Below are 18047 nucleotides of genomic sequence, written 5' to 3'. Positions count from 1 at the left end.
ATTTATTTTTTTGAAAATTGACATAAACCTAATCAACATAATTAGTCAAAAAGTATATGAATTTACTATTGATTATTTAATATATTTTAAGTATGTGTCCTTAGAAAATGAAAAATTATGTAAATTTTTGTATAATATTTGACATTTTTGAAAAAGAATTACAATATCTTTTTTAATACTATAAAATTAAACAATAAACTGTTCCATCTACTCTACGTACATTTAATTTTATTTAATCTCAACTATATTTTTTCTTATTAATTTATAATTTACATAAAGCCTTTAATTTTATCTTCCATTTTTAATAACTTAGCTCTGGTCTGATTAAGTTATAAACAAATAAAAATAATATACAATAATTATTAAAATTGTATATTTTAGTAATTAAGTATATCATGGAATAATATAACTACACTGAAGATTAACTGTAAATAACCAAATTTGTTTTAATTAAAGGAGAAATTAGCAATATCAGTTTTTCCGCATACAATTAAAACACAGACTTTATACATGAACTAAAAATTACAAAATATTGTTTAAAAGAAAATAAATAATAAAAATGTTAATTTTTTATTCATTCTGAAAATATTGTGTCACCAAAGAAAAAAGTTAATAATATATACTGGTCATAAATTAACTAATATGTTATGTTCTTTTGTATTTTTATTTCACATAAAATGCCAGGCTTTTCGGAAATTGCATTACTTATTTAATTTATGTGTACAAAGTTCAAGAAAAACATACTTATATTCCTTTATTTTATTACAGACAATTACTAGCACCGAATTTAGCACAGAAACATTTTTTACCTCATGGAGCTGAACAGGTTTCCAAACAAGTACGTATAAACTGTTAGTTTTATTTATAAATTGTACTCCATGAATCTTAATTAAAATGACTGTACTCATTTCGTCGTAAAATGTTTTCAAGGCTGATTAAAATTATTTTAGACATAATTTAATTATGTTTGATGCTAAGGAGCGGCTTTTAAATAAGAGAAATGATGTAAACGAGATTCGGATGAAGAACAAATATCTTATATTTTCAATGAAAAATAATTGCTTTCAATTATTCCTCGAAATATGGAACAAAATAAAAAATAAAAAAGCAATCTAATTTTAAACATATCATAAATCAAATTCTCGCCTTTTTACAAAAGCTGTTGATTTTTTTTTTAATCCGTCATTTTTAATATGATTTGGTAGGAACTTCAAACGTGAACTCTGCGTTTTATTTTTAATTCACAAAACAAACTATATTATTATCTTACAAATTTTTCAAAGTTCATTAATTCTAAAAAATATAACATCAGTATTACACATTAATTTATTTTATCTAATTTTTTTACGAAAAATAAACAATACATTTTATGTTAATATGTGTGTGTTTGTTTAAGGAAATTGAACATTGTTACTATCATGGAACTGTTAAGGATATTCCTGGTGCCACAGCTGCGTTTCATACATGCAATGGAGTCGCTGGAGTCATACACATTGGCAACGAAACGTTTATTATTCATCCATTTTACGGTGGAGACTTGTCGGTTAGTGTAATGTTTGATGATTTTTATACAATTTGAAAGTTTAAAAATAGATATTAATTATAATAATATTATAATTGGAAAACATAAGATTTAAAAGGATATGACCAATGGTGTTGATAAATATTTATTCATTTTTTTTCTAGAGATATTAAAGTAAAATTTACTCTACACAAAACCTTTTAAACTTATTGTGTGTGTTCAAAATATAAATTATATTAAAATTTTATTTATTCAATACAAATAACGACAATTAAGTCGTTTATAGTGACGTTTATCGATCAACACTATAAATAAATCTAATAAAATAACATATTAGGTACTTTCTATATTATCAGAATATGAAATTTGTTATACGGAGCACTGGTTAGGCAATTTGTCAACAGTTTTGCGTTTATGTACAATATTATTTTAGAACTAAACAAAAATATTGCAATATTATAGAATATGATGTTTTATAATAATAATAATAATTATTATTATGTATTATATAATAAACATTATTATTATCACGTTGCAAAAACAATTTATTACTATAATAAATCACTAAAATTTAATTGGCAAATTATTAGCCACTAAATCATATTTAAGATACTATTAGCTCACTATTGATCATTCAATGTTTAGTGATTGTTTGTACAACCCTAACATAATGTGTATATAATATTATATACAATATTATTAGTATCACAATTGAACGAGACTCTCTCAACTATCCGCATCAGTGAGAAATAGATACAACACTTCATAAGAAAAATGAACGTACCAGGTGATAACTGTAAATTCCAGAATCATGAAATGTTTTGCTTTTAGAAAGTGGCCTCGGTATTACTATCTTTTTTCCCGGAGGAAATCTGTAGACCATTGTACTCGTAGAATACCCAATGTCATTAATCATGACTACTGACAGTCCCCGTGGGAAGAAAACATTCCAGAGTCGACACGTATATAATATATAAATATATATTTTTTGTGTGGTACATGTATGTTAAATAAATGAATAAATAGATAGGTAGTACCAACAGACTGCAAACTTTTTAGTCTGCTACAGTTATACGCATTTATAAATTAGAACACCCCTAACTAATCTAAATAATCTGTATATTTCGTAGTAATCATTTTAATACCTTAAAATAGTTTAATTTATTATTTGATAAATAATATTATTTTTTCATACTTGGTCGGTATAATTAAATTTATAATGCAAATTAGTCTGAATTTTCCAAGGGCTTGCTGTTGTTAAGTAATGAAATCCCCTAACCACTTGTTTAATTTTCAAAAATTAATAATTTAATCACTTCAAATGTCGAAAAATAATTAAATCCCGTGAACTTTGTATTTTTGTCAATGTTTATGAACAATTTAACAAGCGTATATTTATTAACGATATAAAATATTACCACATATTTATAATAATTTTAAATTTTTACTAAAAGTTGTGTGTAAAAATTACAGACGATTTATACATTTTTTAAAACAAGAATATTGGTTGTGTCTTACAACGCAACATATTCTGTCTCAAATTATTACCTACTTTTTTCTGAAAAGATAGAAGATTAGAAAAATATATTGGTAGGTCATAAACGATTATTCAGCATTATAAACACCAAAATCGAAATGGGCCCCCCGGAGGTCGTTTGAAATTCACTTCATATGGATACAACGACAGAAGCTGCAAAAGAAGTTTTTGACAGTTCCAATTTTAGCACTACAAACGTGGCAAGGGGAAAACAGAAACCTCAAAATAGAATCACTCTGGCGTAACCTAAAAGCCAATATGAACTCCATTCCTTTCTCAGTATGCCCCCGTCAAATCGTACGAGTTAGTCAAAAACACGATGTGCATACAACATATTCTAGGAAAAAAGAACCAAATAAAAATAAACGATCGCGTAAAATCGAATTTTTAAACTTTCATTTATACATTTCGTGCCATTTTGAAGAATAATTATTATTTCACGTGTAATCATCAAACCTACCTCCATCTAATAAAATATATATTAATAATATGCATTTGCGGTTACCAGAAACATCCTCATGTGATATTTGAGGCGCGGGACAAGGCTAAACGCGGATGTGCCAACGACTTGCGGCCGGATAGGAAAAACAAATACACCAACGGTTTTACCGGAGGACGGTTCCGGAAAAAGCGACGACTAAAACGGGACGTCAGAGAAGTGACTAAGTACATAGAGACCGCTCTCGTGTTAGACAAAGCTATGGTGAATATAATTATGTTTTAACCGTCGGTAAAAATGCAAAAAAACATTTTTAACGCTATTATATTCTTCAGTTCGAAATGAGAAATGGCAGTTCCAGATCTGAAGTAATCACTGACGCCATTCAAATCGCAAACATTGCTGATTTAGTGAGTACCCATCATAATACGAGTATTATAAGTTTTTATATTATTAGCATAATACGTTTTATCATACTTTCTAATTCTTTTCATAGTTAAAAAAAAAATAATTATCAGTTAAATTATTTTTATATAAATTTTTATTTGAGACCAAAAAAATGGTTAATTTAATAATTGCTCATTTATTGTTTCTATCTACACAGTACTTCCGAACGATAAATACCCGAGTGTCGGTAGTCTATATTGAAACGTGGCAAGGGGCCAACCAGGCACTAATTGATAAAAACAAAGAAATTAGCACTGCATTGCTCAATTTTAATGAATACTCGTCACATGCACTATTCAACATCGGTAAAGACACTGCTCAACTACTAACGTAAGTACACATTGTCTTTATTTTAACGTGAAAAAAGCGAAATTATATCAAATTATTTGTCGGGATTCGTTATGCAAATAATGAAATAACAATATAGTATTAGGTAGTAAATATTTGCACGCCATATTACTCAATACCGTATTCAAAAGGGGAAATAAATACATCACACGCATGAAAAATGTTCACAAATAATTTTTTTATTTCAGTTATGATTTTTATTATTATTATTATTATTTTACTTAAAATATATGAACATAATACAAAAATCAATTTTTTTTTTGTTGTTTTCCACCACTCTTGGATTAAGGCTTAGACAATCTCTACCGTCAAAACCTAAGCCGTCTTCAATTTGCTTTTATATCTGTTCACACATTCTATAAAACTTCTCTTTCGATTTTCTCTTTCCATTCCCATCAATCAAAACTGGCGTCCACCGTTGCCACCCTTCCGCGCACCACTTGAATATTCTCTCCCGCGACACTCATCCATCACTAAATGAAACGTACTATTATCACTGCAAACGTGTCCTTCATAGAATTCGTACTTCACATTTACAATTTTTTCTCTTCATATATCATCTTCATCAAAATATGCAAAACACTTCATATCCATATATTTCATTCTAAGTACGTCCTTCAAACATGTCGAACAAATCTTATTCATATATGACTGAGCACTGATTACAAATGTACAAAAATAACGCAATAAACAATAATAATTAATAACATTTATTTTGATTTTAATTTATTAAACAATGATTAAGAACTAAAATATTTTACTTATAACAATAAAACTATAAATATTGTTTGAATTTAAATTCTGTTATTTTAATAATTACATAATAATACATTTTCTGATACCTACATTAAATAATATTGTTTTTATATTATTTTTACAATAGTAAAAAAATGTAGTTATTCGCACAACAGAAATATTTTCACGTTAAGTGTATTTTACATTTTGATTATGATAAAATTAAGTACAAAAACTACAGTATCGCATTACGTTTCCAAAATTACTTATAAGTACTTATATAGTATATAGTTAGTACCAAAATAAAGGATCTGTTACATAAGTAGTGTAAAATACACGAGACACTTTGAAAGTTTTCACCACTTATATACAGAGTAAGGTGGCTGATTTACACTACGCATGCTATTTTCTAACACTAGCAATTTTAACAATCACCAAAATCCGTTAACAAAGTTATAAAACTTTTTTCTACTGCTGCATTGGGAAAATAATTTAGTTGTTTAAAATGTGTATAGACTATTTTATGTTATCTGTTTAGGAGGACCTATTGTTAAAATAATAGACTTAAATTGATGCCATGTATTTCTTCATTAAACATTAATAGTAAACGGTTACTTTTAGATTGCCTGCCAACTAATTTAAGCGATGTTAAGTTTCGCTTAACCTTTAAGATACACTTTAATAAACACGTTACTGATTTAAAATCTATACACACGCATACATTGATGTTGCATTAAATTATTTATTATTTTATACCGATAATAAGTCATAACTCATAACATATATTTTTGGGAAAAACAGATTAACACATTTTAACACGTTTCTTACTTTTCTGACTCCTTAAAAATATTATAATGTGCGTTAATTCGATTATTTGGAATTCTATACGTCGCGTGTTAACGAATATCAATTGTGTTGCATTCCGATACTGACGATACTGTTATATTATTATTATGACGGTTATTGTTTACATGACGAAATCTTAACTATTTTCAGTGGAGAATATTTTGTGGGTGGCGAGACGGGGATGGCCATCCATGGAACCGTGTGTACCGCTAAGTCCGTGGGCATCAGTGTGGATGTGAATGCCTATGAACCACACATAATAGCGGGTTCGATGGCACATATGATCGGACATAACGTGGGAATGGGCCACGATGACAAAAGTAAGTAATACAAATATGTACTGACTTATGATGTGCTTAAAAGTTAAAACACATACCCGGAACCGGTGAAACTGGTGAAATAAATCCCCACAAAATTGCTTGATAGGCCTGCATTCACGCGGTCTGGGTATAATAGCAGTGGTCTCAAGTGGGTTTATAGGATTTTTGAAACGACCTCGTCCTCTGATTTTGGGCCAACCATGTAATAATACTAATAAGTACGATGATTACGCTTAACGAGCACACGATACTTAACGGTGGTAGTTAGGTCAGAAAACGACCCTATTATATATAAAATATATATTATACACTTTTCCTACTGTGGAGTTCAAGGTTTTTAATTAATTATATAAAAAGAAAAAAATCTCTAAAATTAAATCACAACCACAAGGCAAAATCACTGCAGCAGTAATTAAAAACCACTAATATTAGATAGCTGTTCGTAATGATGGTCCCGTTTATGTATCTGTACTATTACTTTATTAAATTTTCAGTTGTATACTTAACTGAAACTCACCCAAAAACGCTTAATTTTCGTTTAAAAATCTGATTAAATTATTTTATATACACACTTAGATTTATAAAATGTTGAGATCAGAGTGATATAAAGGTAATAAAATGCATTTAATCTTAAAACTGTGTAACATAACATTTAGTTATGACTTTCTTATGTAGGTATAATAAATAAATATTATCAAGCAACGATAGGCAATAGTAATTACTTCAATGTATCTTGTATAATTTACAATCGATCATTCATATTTTTAGTGCAATTCTCTTATCTTTAAAAAACCAACAGCGTACTTAGTTAAATTTAAAGTTACATTTACTTATATCTATAAAATAATGTGTTTATCGTACATTAAACGAATATGATTATGAAATGTATTTAACTTAAATTAATTTTTAATCAATATTTCAAAAAATTACACAACGACTTGGACGTTTAATATACCTGCAGTGTTTACAATAAAAGTAATCAACCTTTTTTTACTGTTCTCTCTTTTTTTTGACTCTTGAGACATATCCAAATGATAAATAGCCTACTTTTTTTTTTAATTTCTTCATAATTAACTACGTAAACACTCAATGAAAAAACTTACAAAGGAGTTGATGACATAACCACTTTTTTTCGCCTTCTTTAATAACACCACTGAAAGTTTATATATCCTCGTGATGTTATTATAGACGTTTACTATAAGTACATAAATAAATAATCATTAATTATGTTTTAAGTTGTGAAACATTAAAACACATATATAATGAAACTATAAAATGTTATTACTATTGATAAAATTCTTAAATATTATATGACATAATAACTTATTACTTGTTAATATAATAATAATAATAGGTAGATACCTAAAAATGTTATAAAATATTATACGACTTTATTTAGTTATAATAAATTTTAATTATTTGCCAATACAAATACAAAGATATGTTGTCTAATATCATTAATATCAATAGTATAATCACATATCTATCTTTTTAGGTCTACTATACTCTCAGATCAAAGATAAATTAAATAATCCTCTAATGCTATGCTTGATGTTAAAACAATTACAATGATTTTTTTTTAATTAAAAAACTTCATTGTGTAAAATCTTTTTCAGGGGAAGAATGTTACTGTCGCGATTGGCATGGTTGTATCATGCAACAATCTATTGTAGGCATGGAAAATATTCAGCCATACAAGTTTAGCGATTGCAGCCTCAACGATTATATAGACGAATTTCGGGAAACTCGAAATATGTGCTTGCTCAATAAACCAAATGAGGTAAAATTGGACACTCATTATAAATCGAGCATACCGAAGAAAACTTTTTAGGCTCTAGTAATAAATTTAGGGATATAACGTTTAATTTTTCATAATATTTATACGTTTCATTTTACATTCACTATATAGTATACATAATATGTAGCCTTTATTATAGGTCACTAATTTACAACAAAAATGCGGTAACAATATAGTGGAAGACAACGAAGAATGCGATTGTGGAGGGTTCGACAACTGCCAAAAGAATGATCCATGCTGTGATCCGATCACATGCAAACTGATAAAAGAAGCCGAATGCTCTGCATCCGGGACTTGCTGTAGTGATTGCAAGGTGAATAATTGTTCATAATAATTAATATTTACGGAATCTTGGAAATAAAAAAATTTAATTTAATTTTGAGAATAAAAACATTTTAAATATTTTACATTGTTGTGTACTATAGTACAACCACTATAATCTAAACAAAAATTGACACGTATACGCTGTTGACAGTTTTTGGCAATGGGTACACTATGTAGAGCAGCAAACAACGAGTGTGACTTACCGGAACATTGCACTGGCGACAACGGCCAATGTCCCGCCGACATGTACAAAAAGAATGCCAGCCCCTGTGGAACGGAAAACGGCTTCTGTTACATGGGCGAGTGTCCCACGCTCAACGCCCAATGTGAATTGATTTGGGGTTACGGTGAGTATATTATTATAATAAAATAAAATTATATCAAATACTTATAGTATATACTCAAACATATTATATCTGGGCTCATTTGAGTGAGAAAAAGAGCGGATTTTATACCTTTAGAAAAATTGTTTTATACTTATTTTTTAATGAATTTCTATTGAGATAATTAGAATGTGCGAAATCATGATATTCGATAAAAAAAAATTAAGACAATTTTGATAAACCTACATAATAGGTTATTTATTCGATAATCGCAGTAATCGCACATGACAAATAAACGACTATAATAACAGTAAAAATGACTAATATTATATTTACAACAGTGCTCGGCCAGGAGTCAAATTTCGTATCTTTCTAGTTAACCAGAAAATAAAATGAATAAATTATATTACTAATGATAATAATAATGGTCAGTGATCGTATTACTTTCATAAACAATATTGCAATTTGTAACTGTATTTGATTATTTGTCAAATATATGCTTGGGCATCATTTTCTTTATTTAATTAAACATACAATACGCCTTAATATTGATACATTTTAGTACGATGTGATTACATCTTATTTTATATTTATAAACGAAATGTGAAACTTTTAATTTAACACTTAAAGTGTTATCTCTTATCAAAAAAAAGTCGTTTAATGAACCTAATGTAGCAGAACGGATTAAATAAATTAACCAACAGTTCATTAACTAAAAGTGTTTAACAAAAATATTATTTTTATCTACAATATGTTGTTCAATCAAAAATAAAATAATTATTTTGATTCAAATTTAAATGTATGAATTTAGTGTAAATTATTTTTTATGAATACGTACAACATGAAACATATTATAATGCTTAGCTTAAAATAATAACTCCTATACTTATAATATTCACATTTTAAACTAATCGATTTTTTATTTAAACTAAGAAACTTTACGAACTAACCAATTAAATATCGTAGTATAATTGTTTCAATAAATTTTAATAAAATTAGTACAAAATACATCAACAACTTTTTTCTATTTATAATAAAATCAATGTGTTTTTTAAAAATGTAACAATTATATATTTTTATGTAAATAAATACGTGATATAATAAATTCTTCTTTTGTGCCTACTTTTTAAATATTCAAAATAAAAAATCATACAATATAATCTATATACATGTATTGTCTTTGAGTTCAAACAGATTAAACCATCTTGTCAATCATTATAATATTATTATATACATACTAAATAAAACGTAGGTAAACTTATGTTTATAATATACGTATATATAATATTTCAATTTACATTGAAAATGGAAAATATTTTAAATTTTCTAGTTTCTTTTTTTCTTTTGATGTTGTTCAATTTAATATTGTAACCCCTTTAAAAATATTTTCTACGCACAATGCAGAAAAAAAGGTGAAAATATTGTCATGTGAGTACCTAAACTAAAAAAACTGTGAAAATAGGACATAGAATCCCTAATCCCTTATCCTTGAGAGTTTTCTTAAAATCTATGTTTATTTTTTGATCAAATTATTTTATATTTAGATCGTCGGATAAACGCAATAACTCTCTATTCTTTCAAAACATTTTCACCGGGCTCGAGACTCTTCGCACGTTATTTATTATTCCAAATAAATCAATTAAATCAATTAGAAAAAATCTGTAAGATTTTTTTAACAATAATTACAGACGTGATACTTATAATACCAGTCATGTATATTTAAACCCATCAACAACAAATGAGGGCACTATCTTACAAATAATTGAGTTGTTATAATAATATTTGCATGACAGCCCAACAGAAACGATCCGTGAATTTATTATTATCAAACAATACTGGTTTTTGTGGTTTAGGTGGGGTGTCATCTGACAGACAGTGTTACGATGAATTCAATACCAAGGGATCGATGAGTGGAAATTGCGGTATGGTTGAAGGGCCTGGTACTACCACGTACTTAAAATGCGATCAAAAGTGTGTATTTCAAAAAACGTAACTAAAAAAATAATTTAACTCCAAATATTTTGATTTCTTTTTTCCCTGTAGAAACGTGTATTGTGGATCATTGCAATGTCAAAAAGGTACTAAATATCCTCAAAACACGTCAGCGTCTAGACACACTAAAACAGTAATCTCTATAGAATCCAAGGATTATGAGTGCAAGTAAGTGGTATTATTATTGTTTTGGAATAATTATTTTAACTACAATATAACATCATACAAATAGTGAACGCTAATTCGACAAGTCGTGTTTTCTTAACACGACCAAACAACTCAAAGGACAAAGGTAATAGGGAATACTGTATAACATTAGAATCTCTAACTGTCCTGTCGTTTAGTTCTCTTCGATTTCTACCAAAAGCCGAATTTAATAAAAGTACCTACGAGTCATCTTGTAGATATGGTAGTCAAAATAAAATATTTTAAAACTTTGCGAGGCACGATTTAAATTATTTATAAATTCAACAAATATCTCTAAATTCATGATTAAATATTTTATAATTTCACTTAAATAATTTACCTAATTTCTATATTTATACATTTCTTTACAAAACTGTTGTTTAATATCGGAGATTATAGTAACGCAGGTCCCAAGTGTACTACATAAAAACTATTCAAAATATAGTAGTGATATAAGTTGTAACTTATAGGTAACTTATAGTAGGTTAGTCGTTAATAATAGTAGTTACTTTTAGAGTTTATAAAGTTTATAATTTACGCAATGGCAATTAAAACTTTATTAAAAGCCAAAAACTTACATACATTACAATCCGAGAAAAATAATACTAAAATAAAAGTAAGAAAAAGGTAGAAGAAAAACCATAGCGAAAAATAAAATAAATAAAATTATGTTACAGCAAAAAATGCAATATTATCCTAAATTATTAAACGAGTTTTGTCAACCATAACTACGAAGTTAGAATTTTAAATTTATAAAACAGTTTACAAAGGTTTTTGAAACATATTTTACAAAATGTATTTACTTATACCAAAAACCACATATTATAATATCTAATGTACATACAAATAAATTAAAATTATTAATAATGCTTATTGTAAGTAGCCGCAGCGTAACCTTTATTTTTTTTTTATTTTTTTTTTTTTTTTTGTAGAATTTAATATTTTAATGAACCATTTACATTTCTGTGGTTTATACAGTTTTACTTTTAATTTAAATAGTGTTTTAACTATATATATAGTACTTATAAATTATAAAATGGTGAAAATTGTATAATATGTTATTTATAAATTTTAATTATTTAATTAATAGAGTACAAAATTAAATTATTTCTTAAAATTTGAATAACATATTATCTCGTAAATACCGATAAATACGATAGAACAATAGACGGTATACAAATATAACTTATATATATTATTGTAATAAATAAGTATATATATATATATGTGAGTGTGTATGTGTTATATATATAATAAATTGATGTGGTAATATGTTCGTTTAGGTCGACAAGTGGTTCAAAATTATTTAGCTTAGTTCAGGATGGAACTCCGTGCGGCGATAATCTAGTAAGCAAACAAATCTAATACCTATCATATTGCAAAACACGATTTCAATTTTTGTCATTTCTTAGATTTGTATCAATCAAACATGCACAAGTATGAATCCATACATCGATACACACAATAAATGTCCCAGTAATCATAATAATTTAGAGTGCTCTGCACACGGGGTAATGGACTTGGATTCGATAAGCGATGTATATAATGCTAACACTATGTACTATTGTTCACAGATTTGCTCAAATTTAAACCAGTGTTTCTGTGATAATGGCTGGACAGGAAATGACTGTTCTATCCAGTTAGAAATTTCGCCTACTTCCCCAAACTCTGCAGACGTGACATTGTCACCAGAGGATGCAAAAAAAGCTAAATCCGATCTGGAAAGCAAAATGATTATGAAAGAAACTCCATATGGTAAGATACAAATACTAATTAAATCGTTCATACACATAAATACAAATATAACTAATTTACTAATTTACATATTACATTTTTATGAAAATTACTATAAAAATTATACGATAAACAATTTGAAAAAAAAAATAACCACAACGATCGCAGTACCTAGGTACCTAATATCTCAATAAAAATTAATGTATATATGTTAAATCATTTACCTTAAGACATTTTTATTTTAAAAACTTTTAACTTTTTAAAATACTTTTTTACCTAATTTTAAGTCTTATCAACTAAATTATCAATTGAAATAAAGATTTTACAACAATTTTACCATTTTTAATTTTTACTATTTTTTAAGACATCATTAATTTATTTATCTATTCCATAGTATAGGGTGTTTTTTCATCTGAAATAATGAGTGTCGTGTTAAATGGATCACCCTATAATATTTGATTATATTTCAATTTTGAATTTCCGTTATATTTTGTTTTATTTTTTTACACTTATTATTTAATACGTATATACCTAACTTTTTTTCTATAAGAATACATTAGCGTCTCACTTATGATGTTGTGTCTTATACCAGTAATATAATAAAATATATTTAATATAAGTTGAAATGTGTGTTCTATGACTAAAAATAGTGTAACATTGATACCAATTTACAGCAACAATCACTAGTCTCTAATTCATTTTGTTCTGAGTAATTACTTAAGTATGATCTATTTATGAATTTAAATAACATATATTCTATTATATGATTAGTTTGTAACATAAAACAAACATTCGTTGCGTTGTAATATTATATTGATACACGATATAACTATAAACAACATTCCAATGAATGCTATTATTTATTTAATTCAAAAGAAACCCATTTCATAGTATCTTAAGTGTTTAAAAAAATGTACAATAGTAATTGATTCTCGTATACTCGGGTAAATTGATTTAATCTCATTGTATACGCTAATACAGTGAATTAAAATCAATGGGAGTTTTAAATATCTTAAGATGGTATATAATAGGTACTTAAAAAAAACGAAAAAGAAGCTTTTTGAGTATATTCGATCACCCTAATAGCACTGCGTAGCGTCTTGAGAAATGTCAAGTTTTGTTAATCACCATCAGCTCGTAAAGATTTTGTTTTCGAACGTTTATGAATTTGTCGTTCGATAAGATCTCCATTATAGTCTATAACTATGGTTTACTTGTTATATCTTACTTTTATATTATATATGCATGTATATAACTAAATTAGTTTATTAAATTCATTATCCCATTTATTACTAAATTACTAAACGTCGTTTATACTATACGTAATTTAAGTTATAAGTGCATAACTGAATCAACCGTGGCTCGCAGGCTATTAAATTGTTTATTGCATTTTATTAAAACGATAGAGATAAGACAGTACCTATTCAGTGCGATATTCTTTATCCGTATTCCAAAACAAATTGATAATCCAATCAACTTTGAAGATTTCGTCAGATCATATTGAACAGAATCATAATAATATGCTGAGTGGTTCTTAGAAGACACTCATTATTTAAAAAATTATTAATGTCTGTTAGAATATTGTTTTAACATAATGTGATTTCATAATGTTGTGCAAACTAAATTAACTAATAAACCAGACACACATTAAAAATGTATACTCAAAAAATATTTTCTTTCAGAATATAATATTTAAAATGTAAAATGTAATTAAAACAGGAAAAAGTAAATATATGAATAAGGAATTAAAATGACGTGAAAAAAATATTTTCAACAATTTTAATATCTACTTTTTAACATTTATAAGTATTAACTGTTAAGAGAATCACCCTGTACATGATAGCAAATAGGTAAAAGGTATATTAGCAATATTATATATTGCAATGCATTGACATGAACAATTTAAAAAAATGTATTATTATTATTATTATTATTATTATTATTATTGTTTCGCCTATTATCTTATCCGAATTTAGCACTCACCATTAAAATGTGCTCGTCTACATTTTCCTACAACATTGTTACCCAGACACAATTTTGATGAGCCAATAGCATTTTAAATTGAATGATAGTTTACACATTTTATTTAACACTGTTTGCACCGGACTCAACTGAACAAATGTATAATGAAGTGCCAGTGAAGTACAGTGCAATGCAGAGACTACTGAAATGAGGTGGACAAACTAGACAAGAGGAGAAAACTATAATATACATTATAAATTATATTATATTATAGTTTGTATTATATACCTAGTCGGTATTTGTTTATAATCGTTTAGCATAATATATAGTATGATGTACTAATTTTATTGCATTTGGGTCTTACATTGTCTGAACCATTCTCTTCGAAATTTCCCGTTGTCAAACATAACCTATATATTATATTATAATTCTATGGAAACTATACAACCAAGGTACATAAATTACCTAAATATTATGGTTGTATTATTAGTCTATATCAAACACTGCATATAGAAGTACTTAAAACCATATAATATAATATACTGCATAAACGCATATACCTAATATTTAAAAATAAATAATCATCCCAAAAGGAATATAAATATACTTAAGGACTTAATGTTCATATATACATTATACATATTTATTACATCAAAATTGTATTACTCGGTAATCTTAACCTATACTTATTACTTATATTAAAATCAAAGGCTAGATTAGGTTGTTAATAAGCATTTATAATGTATATGAATAAAGTTTCACAAATTTCGGTATATACCCAGATGCCTTGTCCCTTCTCACTCATATTAAAACAATTAAACATTTAAACGTTACATGTAACTAAAAAAGAAAAAAATATTTGTTAATTATTCTATATTAAATGATTATTTTTAAACTAGTAAAGTACATATTGTTAATTAAAAATTAAAAGTTGTTGACAGTGAGTACTGGTGGAACGACATATCATCGGAAATAAAAGTGAAAAAATAAAGGCAATATTATGTGTGTTGAGTTCAATTAGAAAATATGAAAATAAAATAATTTTTACGCACTTTTCTGCACGTAAACGTTTAAAAATAGCGGCAAACACAATACAAATGTTTGATCGCATCAGCTCACTTAACCATTCACTAATCATCTGACTGTAATTATAGTCAAACCCGGTCGTTTTTTTTAGTGTCAGCTGTGTGCCGATAATCGATAAAATATTAAAATTACCCAACAGTACCATTTCAATGTACATAATATTATATTTTTTATCGAACAAGCCGACGCGTGACGGTAAATAATGTTCAGAACGAGAGTCAAAAACAAATAGCGTCGATCATAATAATATAGTATTTCAAGTCAGTGAAACGTGCTGAGAATTTCCATATTTATTTTTTTATTCACATTTTTAAGATTTACTAGATTTCTGTTGATTACATATTTTTCCACCCGACTAAGACGTGCTGTTATTTAAAAAAAATATTATGTATTCGGTTGTTTAAAATCAATGAAAAGTCGAGTATTTAAAATTTATTCTTCAAATTCGAACCATTATTGTACATCATTACCATCTATATATCAAACATTTTATTATGGTAAAATATTATACGTTATAAATCCGTATAATAATACTAATAATCATAAAATATGGTATTAATATTAAATAATAATGCCACCGGCACCACAGTATAATACGTGGAAATAATAAATTCGTTTATCAATTTATACCGTTAGTTTCATAACGTATAACATTATTTCTGTCGAAATTAAATACTAAAATGTAGAATTATTAGTATAATATTCATGAATACATTAAGTGTATTTATTTAAGTTAATATAATTCATTTGATTTCTATTTTACCACAAACCATTTTTTTTAACTATATTAAAATTTAATAAATTTAAAAAATGAATAAAAATATAAATTTTATTATCAAAATATTTTCTGTATACTATTCCATTTGATTCACAAGTCTAAAATTTTGGTGAGATTCAAGTGAAATCAAAATTTACAATTACATATATTACGATGTTTGTCCGATAACCTTATGTATAATATGGCATATATATAATATATATGTATATAATATTATTATACATATCTTCACCGCAAAAACCATTACTTTCGATTACGTTTACTTCTTGCTCGCTCCCCTTTTAAAATTAATTTGCATAATCCTTTTAATATCAAGTTAACCTATCTCCCGGTGGCCTTTCTCGTCTATAGAGAAAAGTACTCAAACGACAACTACATAGGCGCGTACACACATCCCAACAACCGTATTCATTTTCGCTTCTCCGGTTTTGGTTACGATTAATAGTAACCACTCGTCATTAATCTACCTACGAGTATACCATGCAGCCCCATTCTGAACTCTCGTTCTCCGTTTGGGATCATCTTTAGTTTGAAAACAAACTTTGACTAATTCCAAATGTCGGCTATTTTCGGTCTAAAGTGCCGCAATGTACGTCCCGGGGTCAAAGACTCGGGTAAATCGATGCGGAAACTTAACTGCAGCAGTCTGGACGGAGAGAAAGTGAAAAAGGAATAATTAATATACATTAGAATATATTATTATTTATTATGTTATAAAAATGAAAATTCTATTTGACTTAACATACTATAATACAGCAAATGATTGTTATAATAGTATGGTACGTGTTTATTTAAAACATAATTAATGACACATTTTATTAAACTTAAGTACTATGTTATATTATATGCGAAAGACGAGAAAACAATTTTTACATCAATGTATTACAATACCTCATTTTTTTCTGTCATACGAATTAAATTTATTTTTCTATAATATAAAAATAATGTAAGGTACTTGAAAAACTTATTACATTAATTTTGCTACCGTTACAACCTGTAATTTTAGATTCTGAGCACAGCTAGAAACGTATTTGTTTTATATTTTATAATGATGTGTTTCGACGCGTGGGTAGATGGATCACCCAAAAAGTTGCGTGTAATCCTACCTATATAAATTGGAAATTGAACACAGATGGTACTTTATATAAAGATTATTTTTTTAATTTTCCCGTTGTCGAGCTTTTGAAAACCCTCAAAATAACAGCAATGAATTTACGACACACCCGTTTTCGACGAAATCACTTTTAGTCGTTTTATATTTTAATTCAAAAAATAAATAAATAATAATCCTATAGACACGACGTTTACACCAATTATTTATTTTAGTATTGTATATATGGACGGGGATTATTTATGAAATCAACAAATTTAATCGTTTTGGGAATGAATATATAATTTTTCAGTATATGTCTTCACGTATTAATATTTTATTGTGATGTTACATCGAACTAAATTAAACCAAACTTGGATTTTTGCCGTTTTTGGTTTCCGATTGTATATATTCGAACCAAACTAAATCCCTAATTGTTCGGTTCGGAAATCAAAACAATGAAATTTAAATTATTACTAAATTATATAAAGCACGATTTCTCGATAGCAATTATTGGAGGATTTTTCAATTTTATTGAATATTTTTAAAATATATTACAACCATATAATTTATAGTATTA

The 18047-nt window shown here is 26.9% G+C and overlaps 1 protein-coding gene across 5 annotated transcripts in view; it reads left to right on the top strand.

The window, feature by feature from the left end:
- LOC132917264 (disintegrin and metalloproteinase domain-containing protein 11) overlaps positions 1–18047 on the top strand; it is a 235925-nt gene that overhangs the window by 199995 nt on the left and 17883 nt on the right. For all 5 annotated transcript variants that reach the window (XM_060977914.1, XM_060977913.1, XM_060977912.1 and 2 more), the window contains exons 6-19: positions 769–838; positions 1397–1543; positions 3568–3762; positions 3834–3908; positions 4103–4275; positions 6025–6194; positions 7811–7974; positions 8132–8305; positions 8468–8663; positions 10493–10610; positions 10683–10799; positions 12101–12164; positions 12230–12328; positions 12392–12572. In XM_060977914.1, coding sequence (XP_060833897.1) covers positions 769–838; positions 1397–1543; positions 3568–3762; positions 3834–3908; positions 4103–4275; positions 6025–6194; positions 7811–7974; positions 8132–8305; positions 8468–8663; positions 10493–10610; positions 10683–10799; positions 12101–12164; positions 12230–12328; positions 12392–12572 — 1943 coding nt within the window. The remainder of the gene's footprint in view (positions 1–768; positions 839–1396; positions 1544–3567; positions 3763–3833; positions 3909–4102; positions 4276–6024; positions 6195–7810; positions 7975–8131; positions 8306–8467; positions 8664–10492; positions 10611–10682; positions 10800–12100; positions 12165–12229; positions 12329–12391; positions 12573–18047) is intronic.

The sequence above is a fragment of the Rhopalosiphum padi genome, chromosome 1 (genome assembly GCF_020882245.1).
Source record: "Rhopalosiphum padi isolate XX-2018 chromosome 1, ASM2088224v1, whole genome shotgun sequence".
NCBI lineage: Eukaryota > Metazoa > Arthropoda > Insecta > Hemiptera > Aphididae > Rhopalosiphum > Rhopalosiphum padi.
The sequence above is the reverse complement of the archived record's forward strand: the minus strand, read 5'-3'. Positions and strand labels throughout refer to the sequence as shown.